This window comes from Sebastes fasciatus, chromosome 19 (genome assembly GCF_043250625.1).
Source record: "Sebastes fasciatus isolate fSebFas1 chromosome 19, fSebFas1.pri, whole genome shotgun sequence".
NCBI classification, from domain to species: domain Eukaryota; kingdom Metazoa; phylum Chordata; class Actinopteri; order Perciformes; family Sebastidae; genus Sebastes; species Sebastes fasciatus.
Genome location: NC_133813.1, coordinates 21,750,297 through 21,778,185, shown reverse-complemented (window position 1 = coordinate 21,778,185; position 27,889 = coordinate 21,750,297). Strand labels below are relative to the sequence as shown.

General features: G+C 38.7%; 1 protein-coding gene across 9 annotated transcripts; it reads right to left on the bottom strand.

The window, feature by feature from the left end:
* Positions 1-78: 78 nt before the first annotated feature.
* git2b (G protein-coupled receptor kinase interacting ArfGAP 2b) lies at positions 79-22,008 on the bottom strand. Of its 9 annotated transcripts, none has more exons than XM_074618352.1 (20): positions 21,800-22,008; positions 21,151-21,284; positions 19,928-20,040; positions 17,799-17,904; positions 16,517-16,603; positions 16,286-16,416; positions 14,218-14,312; positions 14,076-14,121; positions 13,748-13,799; positions 13,579-13,651; positions 13,396-13,493; positions 13,165-13,276; positions 11,520-11,671; positions 11,254-11,406; positions 8,196-8,405; positions 7,946-8,035; positions 7,239-7,321; positions 5,083-5,241; positions 3,517-3,580; positions 79-3,238 (listed from the first exon to the last, which is right to left on the bottom strand). In XM_074618352.1, the coding sequence occupies exons 1-20, from the start codon at positions 21,849-21,851 to the stop codon at positions 3,029-3,031; spliced, it is 2,220 nt and encodes a 739-aa protein (XP_074474453.1). In that variant the 5' UTR covers positions 21,852-22,008; the 3' UTR covers positions 79-3,028. The 9 variants fall into 9 exon arrangements, with proteins under 9 accessions (XP_074474453.1, XP_074474454.1, XP_074474456.1 ...); XM_074618353.1 differs by having other exon boundaries at positions 5,083-5,238; XM_074618355.1 differs by having other exon boundaries at positions 11,254-11,361.
* Positions 22,009-27,889: the final 5,881 nt, after the last annotated feature.

Sequence of the window (27,889 nt, the reverse complement as noted above, 5' to 3'; positions counted from 1 at the left end):
TTATACTGTACATGGGCGTGTTGAAAACCGCTGTTTGTCCACACAACACACACTAAAACACCAAGACGACAATGTAGCTAGTTGAGGTATGAATTATACTTTATTAAACCTAAGGCAGGGATTGTTTTCAACCACAGAGGCAGGCAGTGGTAGGCTTTAAGTTACAGTGTGTATGTATATGTCAGGGTTGAAACCAGGGGTGGAAAGTAACTAAATACACGCACTTACATCGCATATTACTGGAACTGTAATTCATTCGTTCACGACCATAATCTTAAAATCTATATTTTTACTTTCATTTTGAAATATTTTTTAATAGAATAGCCCACTGTAGGTCACTTCCCTTCACCAAAGAGAAGTGTATTCAAGTGTGCCATTAGTATACTTCTTTTAAACTTAAAATAAGAGTTTCAGTTTATTTTGTATGTACTTATCAGAGATATACCAAACAAAAGTATACATATGTATAGTTGGCTTATACTGACAAGTATTAAGGAAAGTCTAAGTATACTTGGCTAATACTGACAAGTATACGGAAACGTTTAAGTATACTTGGCTCATACTGACAAGTATACAGAAAAGTCTTAAGTATACTTGGTTTATACTGACAAGTATACAGAAAAGTCTAAGTATGCTTGGCTAATACTGACAAGTATACAGAATCGTTTAAGTATACTTGGCTAATACTGACAAGTATACAGAAAAGTCTAAGTATATTTGAATCATACTGACAAGTATACAGAGAAATCTAAGTATACTTGGCTTATAGGCCTACTTGTACTTAACCGTTTGATCTAGATATACTTAAGAAATGCATAATGAAGTAATCTTGCCTTAAAGGCCTACAGAAAAGTATACTTGACTTGTAGTTGTGCTTACTTTTTTGATAGAGTAGCCTATTAAAGTGTGTGAGCTCATGGCCCGATCATGAGATTTTGGTTTGAAATAAGGATTTAAAGCGAAACTTTGTAACTTTTGAAGAAGAAGTAACACATTCTTCATCTTGCATGTGAAAAGTTGAACTCATCAGCAATAAAATGGCACAATTACTCAATTCATTACACTCAGGAGTTTGTGCCAGAGCAGCTCTCACTTGGTCTAGTATGATCACTATGGTGGTTAATGTTTGAAAACTTTAGATAGATGTTAAAGTATAATGTACATTACTGAGTTACCGAAACGTTACATACTTTTGCATTAAGAACATCTGTGCAAAAAAAAAAAGGAAAATGAAAGTATGGTGGCTAAATCACAAGACAGTCTGCATGACTAGTTCTCTGATGGCAACCATACCAAAGAAGATGAAACAAATTTAACAAAATGATAAAATTTTTATGTAGACGAATATTTAAAAATAATAATAATAATACATCCACAAAGCCTTTAGAAAGGTGCCAAATAAAAGTATGGCTTTTCCTGAAAAAAAAAATATTATGACTGTGAATTAATCATTTTAAAAATGTTGGTGTGTCCAAAAAAATGTGTTTCTCTGTGGAAGTTCAATTTCCAATTCTAACAAGGCTTGTGAGCCAATAGTAAAACAACGTTGGTATCACGTGGTATCTCTGGGTCGTCAGTTAGTGTGGAAAAAAACTGATAAATGGCTGAGATTTACGGTAAGTACCTGGCAATGACTTTTGTGTTGTGAAGTAAATGCAATGGAACGGGGGAGGGAGAATGCAACATTAGTGTCTGAATGTCATCTATAGCACCTTTAACTGTACTCCCAATTGTGCAGTGTATTCTGGTTCTCTTTCCACCCTTGGTTAAAACTGATCTGGCTCACAACAACGAGTGACACATTAGACCCAAGTTCTACAACAGGTACTGAGGGTACATCTACTTTATCAGTGATTGTAAACCACAGCTGTACGCATGTGACCGCAGGTAGCATCTAACACACACTGGAGTTACAGCAGCACACCGAATAAACAGAGATCACAAGTTGCCCATAACTTACTGCCAGCTGAGACGTCCCAAACCTCAGAACAAAAGTTAGTCTGTGAGGAGCTCATCATGTTAAACAAAAGCTTATGAAAATAAACATTGATATTTTCTTAGAGGTATGACATACAGTTTATAAATAGAGTAGCATTTGGGTTATTTTGATAAAGAATTACATGGATACATACATCTTATATATTTGCATAATGCTATTAAAATTGATTTTGAAATGGATTTCACACGGGCCCTCGAGGCCATCTCTGACAACTGCACCCACCCACACACACACGCACACACACAGACACACACCCATGCACGCACGCACACACACACTATCAGAAGTATGGCTGTAACATTATAACTCCAAAAAACTACCGATACTTTACGGCACAGTGAAATCACCTGCTGGATGGAATGAAGGTTTGCACACTCTCGGTACTGCTGGCCTTACGTGGTGCGCAATGCACTGAAGCTACTTTTATAATCACAGTTTGCTCACTAGACAAACGTTTGAACTCTAAGCAAGTGGCATCACAATGGTTCAAGATTAAAATAGTCATTGCATCTTAAAAAAACATTTGAAATGGCTAAAGGAAAACAAACTTGGTGTAGATTTAAGGTTAATCTATTCTGACCCTTGATGCCAGGTGTCTTGCAGACTTCTGTCCCCTCTGGCAGCTCGGCCATGCCAGACACCCGACCTCAAGGAGCACAAAAGATGACCTCTATGTGGGCAAGTGCAATGCAGAAGGCTCAACTGCTTGTTGTTCTAATTGTTTTATATATATACACAACATTGCACTTTTGGATTTTGTGTGGATTTATCGCTTTGTAAGGTAAGGAACATATTCTGTCCTACAGCTTTAAAGATGTTTGTTTGATCTGTATTACCATGATACAAAACAAATAAATGTTTTGATTGATCTGTAATTTTGCTTTTTCATTTTTTAAAAGGAATGTATTTGAGTGTTTACGCTGATTAATATGTGAAAAAATTCTGTTAACACTGATTAAATTGAAATTAGCAACGTTATTGATAAACTATTTTGGGTGTACTGTATCAGTAATGTCTTTGGGTTTTTAGTTAGTTGTTGTTTTCTTTGGTTGTCACAGTGACAAGTTGCTTGGCAGCTTTGGCAATGTCATATGCGCACTGGATGACCTGCTGAGTGACCAGCTGGATGTCCGACGGGCAGGGGTTGTGCTCTGCGGCCTTCTGGCACTCTCCGTGGAGCCGGCTGGCGCTCGAAGTGAGCAGATACAGAGACCCTCTCACGGTCTCCGAGGACGGCCTCTGTGAGGGAAAGGAGGGATGATGGAGACTCGATGAGGGACTGACATGACAACCTCCATAAATAAAACCCCATTGTGGTCGGTGGGTTCGTGTGTATGAGCAAACATAAAACAAAGTAATCCAATAAATGGTAAATATAAAACTAAGTAATGCAATGAACAGGGCCTACCCGATCTAAACAAGTAATTTAAGATTCCCTTTGGCTGTTTTCAAACAAACAACAAATCCCTTAATTGCTCGGGGGAGGGACACCGAGCGGTTGGAGGGAGTCATCTTACCCTGGGAAACAGGGCGGCCATCTCTTTCACAGCCATGCAGATCTTTTCTGAACAAGGCAGGAAGCTGCGGGAGACAGAGACAAAAGGCTGAATGGGTCATCAACCACTCCTGTGCCATATATAGAAACATCAATCACAAACCTCGTCATGAGGCTAAAAAAGAGCAACCTGAGGTAATATTCCCTGTGCCAACAGTAAATACCATTTATGAATACAGTACACAGCACATTTCATTCAAGTATGAAATGTTAAATTCTGCTGCTCTACTCAATATCACACTGTTTTCAAATATCAGCCCCGGACGTTGCTACTTGATTTGATAATGTAACTAAACATGCATTTCAGTGGTGCAACTTTCCAGAAGAACCCCGAGATAACCAGCTTGGGTGAAATGTGTCACAAAAGCACAAAAGGTGAGCAAATACAACACTGGGTTAGTGGACAGCACAGTTTCAAAATAAAAGGCTGTCATCAACATCATGACTCATACTCAAACTGATACTCAGATACTGATACTCATACTGAAAGCAGTTTCGCATGGCCGAAGAGATCAATATTCTAACAGAAGAAGTCAATAATCAAGCTGTGAAAGCCTGCATTAGACCAGTGATACCTTGGAAAGAAGCACTGTCACTGTCAAACCGATTGGGTCGAGAATAGCGACCGACTGGGTCGAGTATAGCAGCGAACGTCCGACTGGGTTGAGTATAGCAGAGAGCGGCTGTATATTTTTCTTCGGAACACATTAATTACATAACTAATAATGTTTTGAGAAGAAATAAGTCAAAATGTTGCTGTGATGGTTGTTTTCTTACAGTAATATATTCTTGAGTCAACAGATCAGTAGTCCTTGTATGTTAAATTGGTTGGTAGGATAAAAAAACAAAACAGGAAATGAATGCATGGTGAATACAAGGAACCTGTTTGACTTAATTAACTCTCTGTGGATTTGGCAGGTCACAGGGGAATGCATGGTCATGTGGTGTTCGTTTCCTGTCAGCTGCATTAAGACCTAAGACCTACCCCCAGCAGACACACCGTTTCCAAGGAGGGTGAAAAGAGGAGATGTCACGCGTCATCACCGCGTCATATCATTGGGGGTTACAACACATGCGCAGTAAAATCTAGTCTGCACTTGTGGAAATTGAGCCAATAGCAACGCACGACCACAGCTCCAGCACAGCTCCAGCACAGCTAGCTTAAGACCGTGTCCCAGCCTCTTTCAATAAGCCTCGACCGTTTCTAGCACACAAGTTCAGAGGCAAGACTATGAGGCTCAAAATCAGTGGCTCTCACTGCTGGTCTTTGGGACAAATATTGAAAACCACTGACCTAGGAGCAGCTGAGACAGAGGATGAAACACCATTTACCCTCTTCAAAAGGACAGACAGAATGACAGAAATACAGTCGTGGTTAAAATATATGTCCTAAGCTGCACATCAAATAATGAGAAGATTTGACTTTTAGGAATTATCAACCAACTTTTAATATAGTTGATGTTTTAGAAATACTAGTTGACAGATTTGATACTTTTTAATTAGAATATTATCATTAATCATAATCTACCTTTCATGTTTGGTCTCCTGGGCAGCTCTCAAGAGCTCCTGTATGTTCTTAGTGATTTGTTCCGTCTTACAGATGACGTCCTCTGTGCATGGCAGGGTGGCATCTTCCTCAACCTCTTCCCCTGGCTCCCCTGATTCCCCAGAGGCTGGAAGAGGGCTGCTACAAATGAAAAATAAAAAATAGCTTTATCACGGATTACTGCCATATGCATTGCAACTCATACAGACACAGGTTTATGTATGTTAAAAATATATAATATTGAGTTTTGGATTTGGATTTTTTTTCTGATTTGCTGTACACTGACTGTGAAGAAGTCAAATATAATTCCCTGTAGTAAAACGAATGCAGTCTGTCTCGTAATTTGGAATTATAAGAGCAGAGTTTAGGGCTGGGTATCAATTCAGTGCTTTTAGGTGCCATCTAAACCAAACCTTCATGAAAAACATACCCAAAATAACACTTAAGTTGTAACAGTAGTTGACATAAAACTAGCTATTAATGTACTATATTCAGTAGGATCCATTCATTTATACCTACTCAACAAATAGCAGATAGCAGTGACTATAATCAGCACCACATGTACGTAAATGGCAAAAGAACAACCAGAGGTAGATGATATTTGCAAGCCTACTGTCTCTGACTCATATGTTGATTTCTTTGCAACTGGTAGCTTACGTCAGACAGGTGCAAGTCCTAATATGTCAACTTAGTCCCGTACAGCCAGACTGTTCAAATCAAGGACTATTTCTAAACATCTGTCAAAGCTAATATTAGTCTAGCTTCTTCCTGTGACATTTAACTTTGGAAGCTTCTGCTACGGTGATGTCATCATCTCTAGCACCAGAAACAAGAAGAAAAACCTCTTACCATTTATTTAAGTAAATACTGCAACAAGCATCTCATAACTAATGAAATCACATAACTAAATTGTTTTTATTGTATTAATTTGAAGAACCAATTGGCTGGTTTTTACCAAATAAAAATGAGGATTTCTTTGTGTTGTATCAATGGTGAAAATGTAAAAATATTCACAAATCTTCACAGAGAAAACAGTGTTTCAAATCTAAACTTTGCTTTAAATTATACAGTCAGTTTCACAGTCGGCGGTTAAAATGTTTTTTTGGGGGGAGTTTTTCCTCATCCGATGAGACGGTCGTACTGTAAAGGACAGAGGGTGTCGTATCCTGTACAGATTGTAAAGCCACCTGAGAAAAAATTATGATTTTGGGCTTTAAAAATAAAAACGGACAATTTATTTTTGACCGCAGGGATCAGGGTCTAAATTAAGTAAGGGACATTTGACGGGGCATTTTTAGCACTTCCTGAAAGTACCGGAACTTTTGGGGTGCAGTTTGCAAGGATGACTGTCTCTGATTAGTGAAACACACACACACAGCACCGCTGTTTCAACAGCTTTAACTTGTGAACAACTTCGTTCAGAAACAAGGAAGTGCTCTAGTATCGATATAGGACCATTTTAGGACGAGGGGAGAACATTTTTCTTTGTTTGATAACCTTGAAAGTAAAGTCAGGCTCTGCTGTCAGCCTACCGACTCATTAAAAAAAAGGCAGATAGAAAAAGAGAGAGATCGCAAGGGCGAACAGTAACATTAGAAGAAGGAGACAGCGCGATGGTGCTGTGAATGGGAGGAATATCATTTATTTTCTGATTGTTTCACGCCGATTATGTTCTAAAGCACAAATAAATAACCATCAAACACTCAACAGAAGATTTACTGTGGAGACAGATGCTTAGTTTTATTTTCCTCCGCTGCATTTCATTCATTAACGTGCATCAGTAAATATAAGCAGCAGTAAATATCGTTGCAGTGAGACAAAATCTAAGGTATATTTTTTTCCAACATGTTTTTTAGATGAAACAGGCGGACACATTGAACTGCAGGCTGCAGAATGTGTTTACCGCTGTGACCACCAGCAGCCCTCGTCACATGTCATGTTGAGTTTTCATACGTCAGCGGACTAATTTGCCAAATCTTCGCTGTCTTTAGACTGCGGTGGAAACACAGACGACAGTGGGCATAAGGAACCTTTTAGTTCCTTGAAAAGTAGTTCCAGGGACTAAAAGTACTCTGAACCTTTGGTGGAAACCCCGGCTTTGCATAGGGTGGGTAGAAAGTTAACACAAATGTTCTTACCCAGCCTCCTCCAGCTCAGAGTGATTAGGCGTAGAGTCGTAATCATTCTCCAGCATGATGCTCTGTCCTTCCAGACTGCAGCCCTATAGAGACAGCAAATTACCATCAATCAAATACAGTAGATACTGTATATGATTAGCACAAACATATTGGCAGAGCAACTGTAGGCACATACGAATCAGAATCATGCATTTCTGATAGTTCACACTATCAGACATTTGGTTTTTAAAGCAGATGAAGAGAAAAAAGACAGACCAGATATACAACCAGGTCATTGTGGTGTAACACAGCACGTACTGCAGTGGATGCGATTAGTAGCAAAGAAATCCTGATGTAAACTGTAGGTGCACTTATCAGTGGCTATGACTAAGAAGCACGTTGTGATTTGTGTCTTTCATGGATATTGGACTCTGCTGTCCGATCATTCAAACAGCTTTCTCTGGTACAACATTTCATCATCACTTCTGGTGTTTACTTGAGCCAAAGCTGCTGTGGTTAAAGTTCTCTGTGGAGGAAAAGCTGGAGTTGTTAAGATAACTGAACTGAAGCAGAGGCACTGTCGTGCATGCAGGCAGGCAGGCGATACTGATAAAAAGCGGTTTAAGGACACAGGTCAGGAGAGAGAAGACTGTGGGGGTCAAGCAGGGGGACAGTTTTCACCGTCCCCTGGGGCTGCCTCTGAACTGAGGGGAACTTTAGTACTTAACCCTTCGAGATCGCTCATCCCACGACCAGGACAGGGAAGAGGGGAAGGTAGGGAGGGAGGAAGCAGCCGTCCCCAAAGGACCCCTCCCAATCTAGAAAGGGGTCAAACCAAGTTGAGCATACCCTATTGAGATGCAATGACTGAATGATTGAATGAATGAATGAAAAACCAACACCAGCCCCAAGCCAGGCATCATTATGTTTGTCTTGTGAGGACAATCCAGCAGGATCATCGGTGCTTCTGTTGCTTACATTGGTCGGGAAGGGTTGTAAAATGACTCCATCATCATGCCGAGCCGTTTCCGCTCGGTGGGGGTACTGCTTCGGAGAGGAGCCGGTCTCGTACATGGACATGGCTCGACCTCCGCGTGGTGGGTGTCGACCAAAGGGCCCCTGGAGGTGTTGTTGTCCGCTGGGGGGTTGCCACCGCAGTGTTGTGTTTTCAGTCTGCAGGGAGTTGAGCTGAAGAGAACAAAACATCTTTCAAGTCTAGCTGGGGCACGATCTCCTTACAAAAGCTCAGCCAGACATCAATAATAGAGTAGAATACAGCCTCTGGGTGAAAAGCAATGTTGAGTTCACTGTCACCTCGGTTCTGTTTTTGGTTTCTCTACAATGTTTTTCTCAAAACAAAAGCTTTTTTTTTCTTTGACAAATGACATGCTGACACTGTGTATTGATAGAAACTCCTGAAGCACGACCCCTTGAGAAACTGCCGCATAAGTAGTTGCCCTTATTTACATGAACAGCATTTAGAAACTGACAAGAGTGGTGGGAAACATGACTTGTTCAGCCTTCTGCCTAACAATTAAGAGTCCATCGTATGTGATTATTATGTAAATTATTTAAAATATCTTGAGGTTCCACTGTATCAGCAGTAAAGGTTTTGAGGGAAGATAAGGGACTGGAATGGAGGAAGGCCACTTTTGTCAGATAAAAGGAGTAAATAAACCAGCAGGAGGAGGCAGCAGCACATTGTGTTAACTCTGTCTCTCAGCCAACTGAAGAGAGAAAGAAACTGGGCTCTGGAGAACTTTCATGCATATACTGTAAGAAAAACAAAATTAAATGCTGCCATCTCCCAAAATGGGTGCGTAGGTGACACCACTTCTTTTTGTCTTTTTTTATACACAATATATTTTCTAAGCATGCAAATTTGGTCCCTAAGATGATACACTAGGCAACATTATCAGGTGCTCAAGTGTTAGTAGGGACAACTGAGGACAGGCAAACGGAAATTAATTAATCGGATCATTTAGTCACTTGGACTAAGTGTAAATCCGATCCTTGGACAAATTGGATCCCTATCAGAAGTAAAATCAAAGTGTAAGTGCATTAGGGGTGAAAAAAAAAAGAAGAATCGATTCACCAATGTATCTTGATTTTTTTTATGATTTTGAAATAAAAAAAATTAATGCCAGAATCAATATATTTGCTTCATTTGAGTCTATACGGAGGTAGAAGGAAGTTACCGCTTTTATTGTTGCAGTCAGAGTAACGTGACGCCATATCCGTCAACCAAAACAAAACGGACTGCAGTCACACGGAAGCATACACGTGTGACTGCATCTGGTTTTCAAAATAAGGTGTTAACAAAAGGAACTGTACAAATAAAATACATATATGGAAATAAGATTGATTGGATTATATTCACTAGTAGTTTAAAACATTACATGTCCCTTATAAATTAAAAAAGAAAATACCACTAATTTGTGAGGGAATTAATAAATAATTCCTGACAATGACTGATATATTTGACTTCAGGACATCTCTGACTACATATATGCTGAAAATCTAATATTTTTACTGTATCAATTTAGATATATAAGTAAAAGTCCCTAGATGTGTATGATTCAACTTTTCTCCATGGTCTAGTGTTAAAAAAAGTTAATAAAAATCACAATACTTGTAGAATCGCAATATTTAAAAATCGCAGTTCATATCGAATCGGCACCCAAGTATAGTGATAGTATAGAATCGGGAGATATGTGTATTGTCCCAGCCCTAAATTGCATCCAAGAAGCATTTAAGACAGATTGAAATAGGATGAGAATGTTAAAAAAAGTGTAAATACATGTCTCCTCAAAACAGATGCATTTGGTGGAAATACATTTTACCAAAAGAAAGCAGTGAGAGTAGTGAAAACAGTCGACACCAGGGTCTGTGTATTTTGCTGAGTAACCGGGATGTTGTTTCTAGACACAGACGCTGCTGTTGAGTTTGCAAGTGTCACCATATTATTGAAGTGGTGGCAGAAATCTTAACAGAAGAGGATCTACTGAAAACCTCAGCAAGTAAAACTGAAACAAAACATGTATGTCTAGCCGGGGCTAAGTGAGACTTTTTGAACGTCTAAGAAATGAGGAACTGAATGACGCGATATGACTGGAAATATATACAGATTGGTTGTGTGTTGCCTTCTGGAGGTGTCAGAGATCTAACTTAATGCTATTTTTTGTAATGGTGAATGCAGAGTTGGTGAGTTAATCACTTCAACATTTAGGCGATTTGTGGCTGGTGGCTGTATAGTTTTACGATGATGGGTTCCTAATGTCCTCTGTGGTTACCATTTGTTGATTAGTACTTGGTTCTTTTGACATGTGACTTGTGAATCCTCAATCTATTTTAAAACCACAAAGAACTAGAACATCCGGTCTTGATTTTCTGTTTCACTGAGCAGCATAGCAGAGGAGGTCTGGCGACTGTTAATTATTACCACAGGAATTTTTACTCCATCCAGAAACATCGCAGCCATTTCCCCCTGTAGCACTAGTAGTGAAGAATTTCAAGTGAAATTCTAACACGTATTGCGTTATGACCTTTTATGGCATTTTCATCAACTTATGTGTCGAAATCTGGTCTTTCCTGCTACTACAAATTCATCTACTGTATAATTCTAAATAGGGAAGAGGCTATATCTGACACATTCAAACTGGCATGACCTGAAGATGAATTACTAATGTCCGTGGGTGAAATCAAATTACTAAATGCCTCTGGTTAACATGAGGAAGGATAAAGTCTTGCACACACAGACTAAAATGTTAACACTCACTGTGTTTTAGAGTCAAGAGGAAAGAAAGACTACCAACACTAGCAAGTATCAGAGAAGATGTAAATACCATAAATACAGTGCAAAGTGACCTCTAATTATGGATCTTGAAATATTAATGTGTATTACCATCTAATTAAACAAATGGAAATCAAACAATGAAGGTATACTGAGTTTGAACAGTCCTACAAAACAAAAAAGTGTAAACGATCTGCAGTACAATGCCCACTTTTCTTATCAATTACGTGTGAATTTACTAACCTTGCTCTGCATGCTTCGCAGCTCGTCACTGAGGTGACAGTTGACTTTAAGAAGCTGTTGTATTTTGGCTTCTGATGCAGTGAGGGCACTCTTCACCTCCATGAATTCCTGTACAGTGATTGGTCCGTCAGAGAGGTCAGATGACTCTGAGCTCTGCGGCAGAACCATGTTACACAGCATAGCATTTGATCAGTTTAAAATGTAAAGCAAGGTGTTCTATCAAATACCGTAATAGAGCACAGTAGCAGGTTTCGACTATTACTAACCTTGGTCCTTCCATCATTGCAGCTGTCCCCACAGGTGGCCTCTTGCACCGGATCTTCATCTGATGCCACACTGTCATAATCGGGCTGGTCATTGTCCTGGCTGTCACTGTTATGGCGACTGTCTATTCCCTGAAGGATTAGCTCCACGCTCTCTGAAGGCAGACCACCAGATCAAAGCATTAGAGATCAAACAAGCCCCGCTGGCTACAGGGAGCTGTATAAATCAAATAGCCAAGGAGAACATTCTATTTTCATTTACTGAATACAAAACTCAGGACTAGCTCTTCTTTATTATACCCCTGACAATCAAAAAGACTGTGATGTGGTAGTACATATGGTCCCCATTCTAATTGTGACCTATATAGCGGTGCTCACATGGTCCACATTTATGCATATGCAACATTCAACACTGACTTCCTGCATCTTACTTGCAACAACCAATTTAGGCTTTCTTCACGGCTTATTATCATTTTTTTCTTATGTATATATTAGGGCTGTTAAAGTTAATGTGATAATAACACGTTTACGCAAATTGGTTTTAACACCACTAATTTCTTTTACTTTTTAGGTTGAAGCTGGCTTAATTTTGAAACTAGCATCGTATGAAACTACAAGACCTAAGTAAACCATAGATACCATGTCATGGGGCAAGTCATAGTCAACACACTGACAGCTGTTGTTGCCTGTTGGGCTTGAGTTTGCCATGTTATGATTTTAAGATTTTTTGATGCTAAATGCAGTACTTGTGAGGGTTTCTGGACAATATTTTTCATTGTTTTGTATTAATCGATTTCCGGTAATAAATATATACATACATTTGAATAAAGCAAGCATATTTGCCCACTTCAGTACCAAGTCAATGCCAAAGTTCTAAAAACGTGATGGTACTCTTTTTCTACAGTACCGAAGGTACCGAGATGTTGGGTTTGTTTACTTTTTCAGAGATCCTTTATTAATTTGTTCGAGAAGAGGATTCACTCGTGTGGAAATAACTGAACTGAAAAGCTGATCAGAGATTCTTTATTGATTTGTTTGAGAAGAGGATTCACTCGTGGGGGAAACACTGAACTGAATTTCTATCTTTTGTTGTTTATTGCTAAATCTCTGAAAAGTGGTGCTTTTTTATTGTCATCAAAATATAACATTAGCATTTTAAATAAATATTTAATGGTCTAATGGTCTGTCACAATGTCAGTGAATTTAAACTACTGCTTGTAATCTGAGGATATATATAGAGAGAGTGCGTGTGCGTGTACAGCCTCTGCTGTTTTCTTACAGTCATTTAGCTATAATAAAGTCTCATAATTTTCCTTTTTGTTTTTTTACCGTGGTATCGAATTGGGTATCAAGAATCGTGGAAATTCACTGGTATTGGTATTGACTACTAGATTTCTGGTATCGTGACATCCCTAGATAAGAGTATTGAATACTTGACAAATCTCCCTTTAAGGTACATTGTGAACAGATAAAAAATGTGCGATAATTTTGCAATTAACTATGGACGAATTAATCGATTGACAGCCCTAGTATATATGCTAATGAACATATTTACTGTAATATAAACATTAATAAAACCCAACACAAAAGTACATTAGCAAGGAAATTCAAGGTCTGCTGAAAACAAAAACTGAAAGACATATTGTACCTTTGGGACTGTCGCAGGAATTACCCCACTGCCGTCGTTTAGCATCAGTTAGAATATCAATAACCAGGGTGGCAAATTCATGAGCACTAAACCGTGCCAACTTTTGACGACCCTGAGAAAACAAATGTATCAAAACAGAAAAAGGATTAAGATACGGCAGCACTGTTAAATCCAGTATTCACACAACAAATTGCAGTTTAAACACGGGGCGACACTGGTACAATCACTTGCCTGGTTTCTGGTGGATGAGTACTCTGGATTGACGGGCAGAAAAGGCACAACTGTGGTGTCCGTTACGAGTGTGCTGTGGTTTTGAGTGGCCAACCACACTGAAAAAGCACAATATAAGATATAACATAAGATATAAATTCAAATGCAGGCATTAAAAAGCATTATATATTGTATATTCTTTACCTGCATCGGTTTCTCTTCTGTCAACTTCATCGTAAACATCCATGGCAAGTTCTTCAAACTGATGGTTACTTAGCTGGAACAAAAGAAAATATCTCATTCAATTTTAAGTCAATTGATTAGCTACTGAATTTTGGTCTTTTGTACATTGTCGCATGTAAAAATGTCTCACCGACTGGAGCTTCTTCTTTGCAGCTTTTGCAAACTCTGACAAATCCAGGCTGCTTTGGGCAAAAAAAATCAAATTGATTATATTTCTGCTAACAAAATTCCACACAAAGAGACATACAATGGCAAAACATACTTACTTATTTCTTAGCCATCAAAAGAACGCAGCATAGGAAAAATAAGATTATTTTAAGTACAATATATAGCATTATAGCCAGCAGCCTGTCAGAGCTGATAGTATCACTTGGTATTGTTTTCTGTGCATTACATGATCTTGACTTTTGTAATTAAAGGGTACGAAACAAAACTATGACTTAAAACACAGTTATTACCTGTCTGCCATCTGTGGAATGATGAAGTGTTGCCCATTTCTGTGATCTACAACACAACAAGGACATGCTAGTGAGCAACTACCACAGAAAAAACAAAACAACATCAGCTCTCAAATGTCATGCAGCAGCTATGCTACCTTACCTGGCCTTCTTCCACAAAGGTAAAATGCTAAGCGGTCAGTTAGTTCATACTGTATCTCCACTAGCCTCTCTGCCAGCTCCTGATGCCCGGCTTGTCTGCACAGATTAGGAATAATAAAAAGGTCATGTTTCACAAATATGGCACTGCGCTAAGGCTACAGAATGCCTCAGGTAGGATTCCTTTAAATTAAGCAACGTCAAAACTTTGTGACTATAACAATGCATATTTAAAGTATAACTTCTGTAACAACCTGGATCCTATTTTCCCATGTTTTTGTGTCTAAATGACTAATGGGGACAATACTTTCTGAAACTGGTCCAGTATTGAGGGAAAACGCTGCAGCTGTCAACCGCTAAACGGGCTGTAATGTATCATTCAGTTGATCAGTTTATGTTCACTAAAAGTGCTTGTTTTTGCCACTGACAGACTCAGATTGTTATTATAATATATAATAGAAATAAAACGTTTTTCTTTCCTTTCGCTTCCTGTTTGTTATTGCGTCATGTGACTTGTTGCCGGAAGACAACGGTGGAAACGTGAGTGAGATTTGAGAGGAGTACCACGGGACGCCGGTGTTGTCAGAGTTTGTTGTGTTGGAGTACAGAAAGCGTAGCTTAGTGTTAGTGAAAAGATTTTTCAGTGCCATGGCTGAATATTTAGATGATTTAGACAATGTGGAGGCGACGCAACATTTCACAATGAGGTTTCTTCGAGCGAGACACGCAGTAACAAACAGACGGGATCAAGCGAAAGGTAAGAAAATGTTTTATTTCTCTGTAGGGTCCTTTCCATAATGTTGTCAGACACTTATAATAACAATCTGAGTCTGTCAGTGACAAAATCAAGCACTTTTAGTGGACGTAAACTGACGGTGCCAGGTTGCCCCAAATGATTACATTACAGCTTGTTTAGCGGCTGCCGGCTGCAACGTTCTGCCTCAATGCTGGACCTATTTCAAAAATTGTTGTTGGTCCAGGTTGAAAAATACCGAAGCTATCCATTAATCAAGAGTACAAAGTTGGCCTGGTAACTCTCTTTCCAAGCAATGAATGTAACATTGAAGTAGAAGGCGTGTGGGTGTGAGCTGGCCATGGTGACCAGTCATGCTTAGACACCACCAAGCCTCAGAAACACCATGTAGTATTGACTTTGATTTAAGTAAGACAAGGCAACGATTCTCACTCACATCTCTGTGCAATGCAGATATCGTCTTGTTTGTTAAATATGTATACTAACAACTAACATGACAAATTACTGTCAGCTTACTTTCATCTTATTCTTTTTTAATCCATTTTATATATTTCTAGATCTTTGTTCCAACTTTTGATAAACTAGTTGAGCTGAGTCAGCTCGCTCAATCTGCTACAGAATTTTCCCTTCCTCCCCTGCCTCAGTTAGTCATACTCATATTGAATTACTCAGACTCTGACAGAATGCCACTGGGTCTTTGTCTAATGTTCATTGTAGTGCAAGTCATGCTAAATATTTGAGCCATTTCAGCTGGAAACTGTTCCCCCCCCGTTTCTAACTACACTTTTTCTACCAGTTTCAACCCATTCTTGTTAACATTCTGTCACTTCCCTTTTAGTCATAATATGCATCGTTTCCCAATTATCACCTCATATAATAGAATAGTGCACATTTTATACTCACAGTTTTGTTGCTGTGTGCAATACAGTACAACTCTGTTCAATCTCTAAAGGATGTTCCTGTCTCTAGTGAGCTGGGCTGTGTCTGTTAAGGCAATGCTTGCAGCCACACTTAAGGTTAGTCATGCGAGCAGCAACAGTAAAACACTGTTGGCAATTTGCAATGTTTTCTACAGAGATTATACCACAGAGCTCACCAGGGTGACAGAGGTGGCTTGTGAACAAACTATGACTTGCAAAACACTTCATTGCTTCAAAACAAGTTCCATATTGTGGCATCTCTAAAATTCTAAACAGTTTTTGTAACGTTACATATTGTTGGTACAGACTTCCCACTGCTTGTACCTAATAAACATCTCTTAATAAAACAAATGAAAAGATAAGCCGGTGTTGAATTAAAATCATGGGCGTGGTTTTACCTTGCATAATCGATGGGGGTCTTTCCACTGGAGTCCAGAGCCCCGGGATCGGCTCCATAAACTGCCAACAGTTCTGCTTGTAACATTTGTCCCGCCTTTGCTGCTATGTGTAGTGGAGTGTTTCCTTTCTCCTGTTGTACCAAAAAACCAACACAATGATGATGCATTAGTATTGTGACAAATGTAACCTCTCAAAATGTGTTGTTTTTTTGCTGATTCCACTACACTTACTGGATGGAAGAAGTTGGCCTGTGCGCCCAAAGATAAGAGTCTTAGGCAGGTCTCCAGGTTTCCAGTCCGAACACTGGAGTGGAGTTGCTGAAAGAGGAGATCGACAAGTAGTTTAATGGTGAATTTGATTGTCAAGTGCATACACAGTGAAGAGTGCTGGCTTCACTAGATAACACCTGCACAGAACTCAGTGACATGATGGACCTGCTGGAAATACCATTTTGATAAAAGGTTAGATAATTTCAAGTAAGAGATACACCAGGGGCGTCATTTTCAAAAGGTGCACAGATACGACAACAAGGCAAAAGTGAGCATGGCTCACATACCCCCGCTCACTGCTTGACCCCTTCTAAAGTAGGGCCAGAGGTTTTGCCCTTCAGGAACTAATGGAATTAGACTATTAAGCACAATGTAGCCTGTTATTAGCTCACCTTCCTCAAGTCCAGGGTGCCCAGAATGTTGAAATTTTGGGGCACCCTGGACTTCTAACCCCCAAAAGGCTCAACTAGACCACACTGTCAATTATCATAGCAAATTTGAAGTTCCTAAGTTAAATAGTTTCCGAGTTCTGCTCCGGAAACAAAAGTGTGACACGCGAACGGATGGAAGAACGGACAAGCGGAGCGCTATAAACCCCCGACTACGTTGTCGCGGGGGGATAATAAATGTTTATGGGTGCATTAAAGACAAACAAATATTTGTATGTCTTCTCTGTGCATACACCTACATGCACTTTTCTCTTTCTAAATCACAAAGACTCTGCAGTTAGTCAACTATAAATGGTTATTGAAATGCCTACTATTAATATGCATATAATACAGCTTGTCCGTAAAATTATTTGCAAGGAATAATAGAATTTAGAGCACAAATCCAAGAAGAGACTGAAATAGAGGCAGCTCTTGCAAGACTTGAGATCGGACGGCTACACTATATGATATTCAGAGTCCTAGCATAACCAGTACGAGGAAATGTGAGTGGTAGTATCACAGCAACGCTGAATGCTAAATATAAATCTATAAATAGGCCAAACCGTTTCTGATATTTGAAAGGAAGTGGTCACATATCACACATATGCTTTGCAATGGTGAAGGAAGGGAGTGCAACTTCTGGTGTTCAGAAGACAAACACTTTTGCTTTATTTCACCACACCACTATTCGTTTACACTTCCAACATGTTTATTCGCACGGGACAATGTTGGGTTATTCTTACATCTAAAAACTGTCAGCACATGAAGAATGTGGAGAAGCGAACACTAAAACCAAAAATAAAGCCGTTTCTCACCTTGCTGAGGTCTTTTGCGGTAACACTGTCATCCTCCCGACAAGGCATCCGATGGACGTACACCAACATCTGATATTTGGCTTTGATGAACTCTGTCTTGTTGGGACTGGAAACAACAAAAACCAGGAACACTGAAAATTTGGATCACCATTACTGTTTTCAAGTTACTACCACCTCACATGATCAACAATGTTTAAGACAAACAACCATCAAAACATCTCAGCTGGGGATGTCTTCATGTCTAATATTGAAATCGGACAATATCTAAATTGAATGCAGAGTATTTAATTAGCAAAGCAATTCCTCCATTAAGTAATCCACAATACAACTTCATCGGATTCTGGATATCTTGCTGTCCCTTAAATCGAAAAATCGAGAAGTCTACCCCTCTTGCAATAATTAGGGTTGCAAATTGTTAAAGACATTCACATCCAAACTCTAAGTATATCTGTCCTTCCTCACTGTCACATGACCAACTTTGTCTCTGTTGATCTCTGCAGAGACAGAAGACAGTGCAGTATGCTAAATTGGTGGGGGGAAGCCAACAACAAAGCCTGACTTTGTTTTTAACGATAATAAACAATGAGAAAATTCCACCCCATGTCCCAATATCAATACCAGCTAGAATACTTCCTTGTTTTGTGAATGAAGGAAGTTGAAGCAGCTGCGGGGTCTGTTTTTGACCGCTCAGCGACTTACACAACTCTAGTCTGCCCCGATAGTTCCTGTACCATCAGAAAGTACAACCTTCCGAGAAGGGACCTGTTTTTTAATTATCCTACAAGGACTAAATTTAGTCCTGGTTTCTACGGTCGAAACACAGGTTTAGTTCCTGAGTCTCCTGGGAAAGTTCCTGCAGTGGAAACACCCAATAAGACAGCATTCATCTTGAAACCTTTATTTGGGATTGAGGATAGCTGCCTCCTGTTTCGTGCAATGCGTACTCTGTTTTTTCTCTGTCGTCTGGTGATTGAATGCGTTTGCTTTGTGTGTGAAAGGGTCGGTCTCAGCGTGGCCGTGTTTATATGTGGCCGACTGTTTATCTTTACTGCACCAGCCAGACACCAGACCGACCCAGTGTTTATACCTGGCAGTGGATGTGGGTGACTACATCACATCTCTCATTTTGTTTTTTATTACGGGTTACAATACATACGGCTTGTGTAAAAAAAAAACATTCATGATAAAGGAAAAGCTGCATAAACCTTTTAAAAATCACTTTCTTGAATAATCATTCAGTTAATCAACAGAAGTGTCATATCAATCCCCTATAGCGAACATGAGTAGGATATTGCCACTTGCATTTAACTGAACGTTCATTTCGTTGTGTATTTTCTAGGGCTGTTAAAGTTAACGTGATAATAACGCATTAACGCAAATTTGTTTTAACACCACTAATTTCTTTGACACAACTTGCAGGCTCAGTTTTAAAACTAGAGTGAATTTTGAAACAAGAAAACCTAAGGAGTCCATCGGTACCAGCCATGTCATACTAGCTTGTCGTGAAGGAGCTTCAAACTTGCGCTGAATTTTGGTGAGGAAAAACGGTCAAGGGGTCCCCTGACCTTTGACCTCAAGATATGTGAATGAAAATGGGTTCTATGGGTACCCACGAGTCTCCCCTTTACAGACATGCCCATAGTATGATAATCACATGCAGTTGATGACACACTGACGGCTGTTGTTGCCTGTGGGCTTTAGTATATTTGTCATTGTTTTGTGTTATTAATTGATTTCCAATAATAAATATATATATATATACACATTTGCATAAAGCAAGCATGTTTGCCCACTCCCATGTTGATAAGAGTATTAAATATTTGACAATTCTCTCTTTAAGGAACATTTTGAACAGATGTGATTAATTGTGATTAACTATGGACAATCATGCGATTAAATATTCTAATCGATTGACAGCCCTAGTATTTTTCCCATCTGCATGTCTGTCCACTGATAGTCATTTCATTTCTTGAAGTTACTTGAGACTGACTGGCCATGAGGTCATGTTCATGGCACAGAGGGCCAATTATACATGTTCACTGACCTTAACTATATAAATCAATGTTGCCAATAGAGCTTTATATCAAAGTGCAAACAAGCAGCACTGAAAAATCCTTAAAAGCACTCACTGAACTCTGTCCTGGGGGTTGGTTTTGCGCTTCCCACTCACAGAAGAGGAAGGGTCCAGGAGGCTATGCTCCCATATGGAATTAGCTCCATTCCCATACAGTGTCTGGACCATCTAAAACATGAAACCACATAACAGTTCAGCTGAATCCATTTACATTATACATAAAGGTTGTCATCTATTCACCTGGATGTGTGTCTACTTGTGCAACTATTGTATTATTCAATTCAAATTCAAATCAAAACACTGTACATATTGCCAAAGCATATTCAAATGATGAAAAGTTAACATTAATTACATTTCATTAACATCAACAAAATAAACTACAATTCATAACGTCCCACAAGTCAAAAGTCTGTTGGACAATATCAACAGGAAACAAAGCAAACTAACAAACAATCAAACAGCAACAAAGTGCAGGCGACTGTCACTGTCACTCACTGTCCCTCAGTATATGGCAGGCAGCAACATATAGACACAACTCTTAGCGTCCTCCCCCAGTAGGACTGGTAATTTGTCTTCATCTGAGAGCTGTAGAAAACATTTAATTCTTATATATATATATATATATTTATATATATATATATATATATAAAATATATTTCCCTGATGTTTTTGTATTTCTCACATTTGGTGAGAAAGTGTAGCTCTGTTTCAGGCTCTCTCAGGGTGCAGTGAGAGCCTTTGCTCTACAGGAAGCCAGGTTTTCCTGTGTTGCCCCTTCTCAATGGCAAGACTGTCAAGGTTCTTCTCAATTGTAGATCAGTAACCATGCTCAAATAGTCTGCTATGCTGTACTGTCGATTTCGAGCCAGATAGCACTGCATTTTGCTCTGTGCCTTTGTTTGTGTTTGCCAATAGGTGATGTAGTTGTTGGGGGTTTGGTGCCTTGCTCAAGGGCACCTCGGCAGTGCCCAAAAGGCAAACTGGCAACTCTCCAGCTACAACTTCACACTCAGTACTTGGTCCATGCGAGGACTTGAACCCTCCGGTTCCCAAGCCAAGTCCCCATGGACTGAGCTACTACCTTGTTGTAGTAGCTCAGTCGTGTTGTAATTTGGTTGAGTCTAATTAAGGGTGTAAGGGGGTTCCCATTTTTGCTCATCTCTTAGCACTGCAGGGCTTGATAACCTCTATCACATTGTGATAAATATAGATTCTCCCCCATTTGCATCTGGATGTGTTGGTGTATGTGGGGTGGTGGTGGTGTCCCTGTCTGCTCACCTGTAACTGGGAGGGTGGCCATGGAGAATGAGTCAGATGTCGGACTTGAGAGCTGTGTCGCCCCAGACCTCGATGGATGCTGCAGCACTCATCGCAGATCAACACACCCCTGTTAACAGAGGCCCAGCGTGGCTCTGGGATAACATACACAACTGAAGGTTAATAACTTTGATTTACACACAACCTTTAACTGAAGCATTCACGGTGATGATGAATCCACTGGAGTCAGAAGAGGATATGCTCTGCTGCTCTGACAGCAACAAATAACACCTCAGTTTCTTCCTAATGTCTTCAACACATCCAAAACCACAATCACAACCAGACGTGGGTCTGTTAGTCAGGCTTAGCGAGCTAGCTGAATAATAAGCTAATATCTTGGTTAAGCTGACTTTAAAGCTTCATTCAAGCAAAGAGTTTGAGAAGCAGACAAGTTAATGTGATTACAGACAGACAAACACACGACATATTTCCACTTTTAAGAGCCTTTACAGCCTTTACACACATCCACCCATCGTCAGCTGATTGCTAATCAGTGACTGGTAACGTCAACTAGAGGTTAGCTCGCTGGCTGGACGGTCAGTATAGTAATGAGGGCTAGCTGGTTAGCTCGGGCAGCTAACTAAAGCTAGCTTCTTGTTTGGCATCCTACCCGGAGCACTGCAATCAGCGCAGACCTCTCTGCTTCGGACTCGCTTTGACATCCCCTTGATAGAAATCCTCGGAGACCAGGAGAGACAGATATATGTGGAAGATACACGTTACAACACAGACAGATGAAGATAAGACGGGTTGCCCGCCCTACAGCAGATTGTATTCACCGATTCAAGGCAAAGCCACTGAGCTCCCCCTCCCCTACTGGTGAACAAAGCAGTGTCCCATCCCAACACTCACACACTGCCTCCTCCTCCTCCTCACAGCCTCCTCGTCTGCTTCCTTCCTTGTCTCCTTTGATGCCTATCCTCCTCACAGCTAATAAGGTCATATGAGCTAGGTGCATTGTGTAGCCTAAGTTATTGTATATATAGTCTATGTTGGTCGAGTTAAAAAGAGGAAATCTGGGAATAGATGAAATAATTTACAGAGTTCGCTTTCACAAGCATTTCCCCTCACACACTTCAATACTATATCAAAAAGTAAGCACAAATACAAGCCAAGTATGCCTTTTCCAGTAGGCCAATAAGGCAAGAAAACTTAATTATACTTTTTTTAAGTATATGTCAATCAAAAGATTAAGTACAAGTAGGCCTATAAGCCAAGTATACTTAGACTTTTTTGTATATTTGTCAGTATGAGCCAAGTATACTTAAACTTTTCTGTATACTTGTCAGTATAAGCCAAGTATTCTTAGACTTTTCTGTATATTTGTCAGTATGAGCCAGGTACACTTAGCCTTTTCTGTATACTTGTCAGTATGAGCCAGGTACACTTAGCCTTTTCTGTATATTTGTCAGTATGAGCCAAGTATACCTAAACTTTTCTGTATACTTGTCCGTATAAGCCAGTATACTTAAACTTTTCTGTATACTTGTCAGTATAAGCCAAGTATACTTAAACTTTTCTGTATACTTGTCAATATGAGCCAAGTATACTTAAACTTTTCTGTATACTTGTCAGTATAAGCCGAGTATACTTAGATTTTTCTGTATACTTGTCAGTATGAGCCAAGTATACCTAAACTTTTCTGTATACTTGTCCGTATAAGCCAGTATACTTAAACTTTTCTGTATACTTGTCAGTATGAGCCAAGTATACTTAGACTTTTCTGTATACTTGTCAGTATAAGCCAAGTATACTTAAACTTTTCTGTATACTTGTCAATATGAGCCAAGTATACTTAAACTTTTCTGTATACTTGTCAGTATAAGCCGAGTATACTTAGATTTTTCTGTATACTTGTCAGTATGAGCCAAGTATACCTAAACTTTTCTGTATACTTGTCCGTATAAGCCAGTATACTTAAACTTTTCTGTATACTTGTCAATATGAGCCAAGTATACTTAGATTTTTCTGTATACTTGTCAGTATGAGCCAAGTATACCTAAACTTTTCTGTATACTTGTCCGTATAAGCCAAGTATACTTAAACTTTTCTGTATACTTGTCAGTATAAGCCGAGTATACTTAGATTTTTCTGTATACTTGTCAGTATGAGCCAAGTATACCTAAACTTTTCTGTATACTTGTCAGTATAAGCCAAGTATTCTTAGACTTTTCTGTATATTTGTCAGTATGAGCCAGGTACACTTAGCCTTTTCTGTATACTTGTCAGTATGAGCCAGGTACACTTAGCCTTTTCTGTATACTTGTCAGTATGAGCCAAGTATACCTAAACTTTTCTGTATACTTGTCCGTATAAGCCAGTATACTTAAACTTTTCTGTATACTTGTCAGTATAAGCCAAGTATACTTAAACTTTTCTGTATACTTGTCAATATGAGCCAAGTATACTTAAACTTTTCTGTATACTTGTCAGTATAAGCCGAGTATACTTAGATTTTTCTGTATACTTGTCAGTATGAGCCAAGTATACCTAAACTTTTCTGTATACTTGTCCGTATAAGCCAGTATACTTAAACTTTTCTGTATACTTGTCAGTATGAGCCAAGTATACTTAGACTTTTCTGTATACTTGTCAGTATAAGCCAAGTATACTTAAACTTTTCTGTATACTTGTCAATATGAGCCAAGTATACTTAAACTTTTCTGTATACTTGTCAGTATAAGCCGAGTATACTTAGATTTTTCTGTATACTTGTCAGTATGAGCCAAGTATACCTAAACTTTTCTGTATACTTGTCCGTATAAGCCAGTATACTTAAACTTTTCTGTATACTTGTCAATATGAGCCAAGTATACTTATATATACTTTTGTTAAGTATACTGTATATCTAATAAGTACAGACAAAGTAAACTGAAAGTTTACTCTCTTATTCTAAGTTTAAAAGTAGTATACTCACTTGAATAAACTTCTTTTTGGTAAAGGGATGGAAAGCACATTTACTCAAGTTTAGGCTACTGCACTTAAGTACAATTATGAGGTACTTTACTTGAATATTCTCCACATTATGCAACTTTAAATGTCTACCGCACCACATTTCAGAGGGAATTATTGCACTTTTTATTCCACTACATATATCTGACAGCTAATAACTATAATTACTTTGCGGAATGATATTTTACATACTATAATCAATCATTTTATAATATAAAATATGACACTACCCAACAATATGTTAAATAGCTTAGTTAAAATTAGTTCCCCATTAATCAGCTACAACATTAAAATGCTACTTATACATTAATGTATCAGTATAATAATAATAATTGAACACTCGAAAGGGGACCATTCTGCATAATGAGCACTTTAATGTTTAAGTGCTGATAATACAGACTTTTACTTAAAGAAAGGGATTTGAATACTTCTTCAACTTCTGCTCTCCAGCCACCTGCACTGTCAAGGTATGTGCCAGTTCCACGTGTTTAATAATTGTATTTAATTCATGTCTATGTACCAACCTAATTTCTAGCCATTGTATTCAATCTTACTCATTTATGGCATCCTCTCGAGTTTACCTCTGCACAAAAATAAATACATCCATATCCTAGATTTCACTGCCTCCTATTTCATGTCACTTCAAGGTGATTTGAGCATATTACATGGAATTGCACCATTTTGTTTAGCAGAACTCACTGCATCATATACATGGTATCTCCAATCACAACATCCGGGCTACCGAGCAGTCAGAAAGACAGATGGATCAGATATTTTTTCTCTTTTCACTCTGTCATCGGACCAGTCAAAGAGGCAAAGTGTATCTGGCAATCTGAAAACATTTTACTCACATTAGGCTTATCAGTTCCCTGCTGATGGAGAATTTAGATTGTGTGTCTGTGTGTTCATTCATGTTGGTGTTTCTATGAATGTTTTGAGGAAATGAGCTTGTCTGGTGTCTGCAGCCAATGAATGTGCCTTTCTTTTCTTTTAATTTGAGCTTTGGGCTATAGTATCAGTATCATAATCCAGATGTTTTTTGACCTAATGTAGCACTGACCCAGTGTGACTCTGAAAAAAGGCCCTGATAGAAACAATATGTGTTCTTCTATGTGTTTTGTTCCTGTTCTATTATCATTTGTGGTATTCTTGTGAGAGTTTCCCCTTGTTTTAGTGAAGTCTAAGGTTGAGGTTTGTGGTTTCAACCTAATGTGGTCAACACTTGAGAAAGACCAGAGTATGGGTGGACGAGGAGACAATATACAGTTTAGCTTAATGTCAGATGATATCAATTTGTCTACTCTCCCTGATTTTCCGATACCATTAGTAGGCTACCGCGGTAGCTATCCCTTTAATATCTCTATCTCTGGGTGCCCATCAATGTTGCAAATGGCATTATTGGATTTTAATATGATTTTAGTATCAATGTGATGAAGTACTTTGATTTATCTGATTTTTTAATTAGCTTGATTAGCCAAAAACAACATTCCTGACTGTTTATTATATATCCATCAACAACAAAAAGGTATTAAAAAATTTATTATAGCACTATATATATATATATTTTTTTTTAATTATATTATTATATATTATATTCCAATATTACAATAACCAAAATCTAAGATGATATCTAGTTTCATATAGCGATATTCATATAATATTGATAGATCGCCCAGCACTACTACATAGAAATAAAGCACAATAATAGCCAGGATATTTATTATGCTAATATTGTGGTTGTATGTGAATGCATTATATTAAAGTGTTCCTGTTATTCTCTTCGCTTTCTGTGGCGTATGTGATAATTAACTTAAAGGGGCCTTGATTAATTTTACCTGAATTATCTGTAATTATTATATGTGTTAATCAGGCTCTGACGATTGTATATTGATAATGTTATTAAGAAACTTTTTTATTATATTATTATATATTATATTATGATATTACAATATCCAAAATCTAAGACGATATCTATAGTCTCATATCATGATATTCATATAATATCGATAAAATATTGCCCAGCCCTAATAGATAGAAATAAAAGCACAATAACAGGCTATTTATGATGCTAATGGTGAAAACCATATTGTGGTTGGATGTGAATGTATTATATTAAAGTGTTCCTGTTATTCTCTTTGCTTTCTGTGGTGATAATTAACTTAAAGGGGCCTTGATTAATTTGACCTGCATTAACTGTAATTATTATATGTGTTAATCAGGCTCTGAAGATTGTATATTGATAATGTGATTAAGAAACTTTTTTATTATATTATTATATATTATATTACAATATCCAAAATCTAAGATGATATCTAGTCTCATATCATGATATTCATATAATATCGATATATTGCCCTGCCCCACTACATATACTGTAAATAAAGCACAATGATAGCCAGGCTATTTATGATGCTAATGGTGAAATGTGGTGTATTTGATAATTAACTTAAAGGGGCCTTGATTCATTTGACCTGCATTATCTGTAATTATTATATGTGTTAATCAGGCTCTGAAGATTGTACAGTGCCGTGAAAAAGTATTTGCCCCCTTCCTGATTTCTTATTTTTTTTGCATATTTGTCACACTTAAATGTTTCAGATCAAACAAATTTTAATATTAGACAAAGATAACCCAAGTAAACACAAAATGCAGTTTTTAAATGATGATTTAATTTATTAGGGGAAAAAAGATATCCAAACCTACCTGGCCCTATGTGAAAAAGTAATTGCCCCCTAAACCTAATAACTGGTTGCGCCACCCTTGGCGGCAATAACTGCAAACAAGCGGTTGCGATAACTGGCAATGAGTCTTTCACATCGCTGTGGAGGAATTTTGGCCCATTCGTCTTTACAGAATTGTTTTAATTCAGCCACACTGGAGGGTTTTCGAGCATGAACGGCCTGTTTAAGGTCATGCCACAGCATCTCAATCGGATTTAAATCCAGACTTTGACTAGGCCACTCCAAAACCTTAATTTTGTTTTTTTTAAGCCAGTCAGAGGTGGACTTGCTGGTGTGTTTCGGATCATTGTCCTGCTGCATAACCCAAGTGCGCTTGAGCTTGAGGTCACGAACTGATGGCCGGACATTCTCCTTCAGGATTTTCTGGTAGAGAGCAGAATTCATGGTTCCATCAATTATGGCAAGTCGTCCAGGTCCTGAAGCAGCAAAGCAGCCCCAGACCATCACACTACCACCACCATGTTTGACTGTTGGTATGATGTTCTTTTTATGAAATGCTGTGTTAGTTTTACGCCAGATGTAACGGGACGCACACCTTCCAAAAAGTTAAACTTTTGTCTCATCAGTCCACAGAATATTTCCCCAAAGTCTTGGGGATCATCAAGATGGTTTTTGGCAAAAGTAAGACGAGCCTTTGTGTTCTTTTTGGTCAGCAGTGGTTTTCGCCTTGGAACTCTCCCATGGATGCCATTTTTGCCCAGTCTCTTTCTTATTGTTGAATCGTGAACACTGACCTTAATTGAGGCAAGTGAGGCCTGCAGTTCTTTAGATGTTGTTCTGGGTTCTTTTGTGACCTCCTGGATGAGTCGTCGATGCGCTCTTGGAGTAATTTTGGTAGGCTGGCCACTCCTGGGAAGGTTCACCACTGTTCCAAGCTTTCTCCATTTGTGGATAATGGCTCTCACTGTGGTTTGCTGGAGTCCCAAAGCCTTAGAAATGGCTCTGTAACCCTTTCCAGACTGATAGATGTCAATGACTTTGTTTCTCATCTGTTCTTGAATTTCTTT

Coding starts and splice junctions, on each gene's coding strand:
- git2b (XM_074618352.1), bottom strand. CDS start 21,851: ATGTCAAAGCGAGTCCGAAGCAGAGAGGTCTGCGCTGATTGCAGTGCT. Junction 14,122..14,217: donor CCTTTGTGGAAGAAGGCCAG/GTAAGGTAGCAT, acceptor GTTGTGTTGTAG/ATCACAGAAATGGGCAACAC. Junction 13,277..13,395: donor ACTCATCCACCAGAAACCAG/GCAAGTGATTGT, acceptor TTGTTTTCTCAG/GGTCGTCAAAAGTTGGCACG.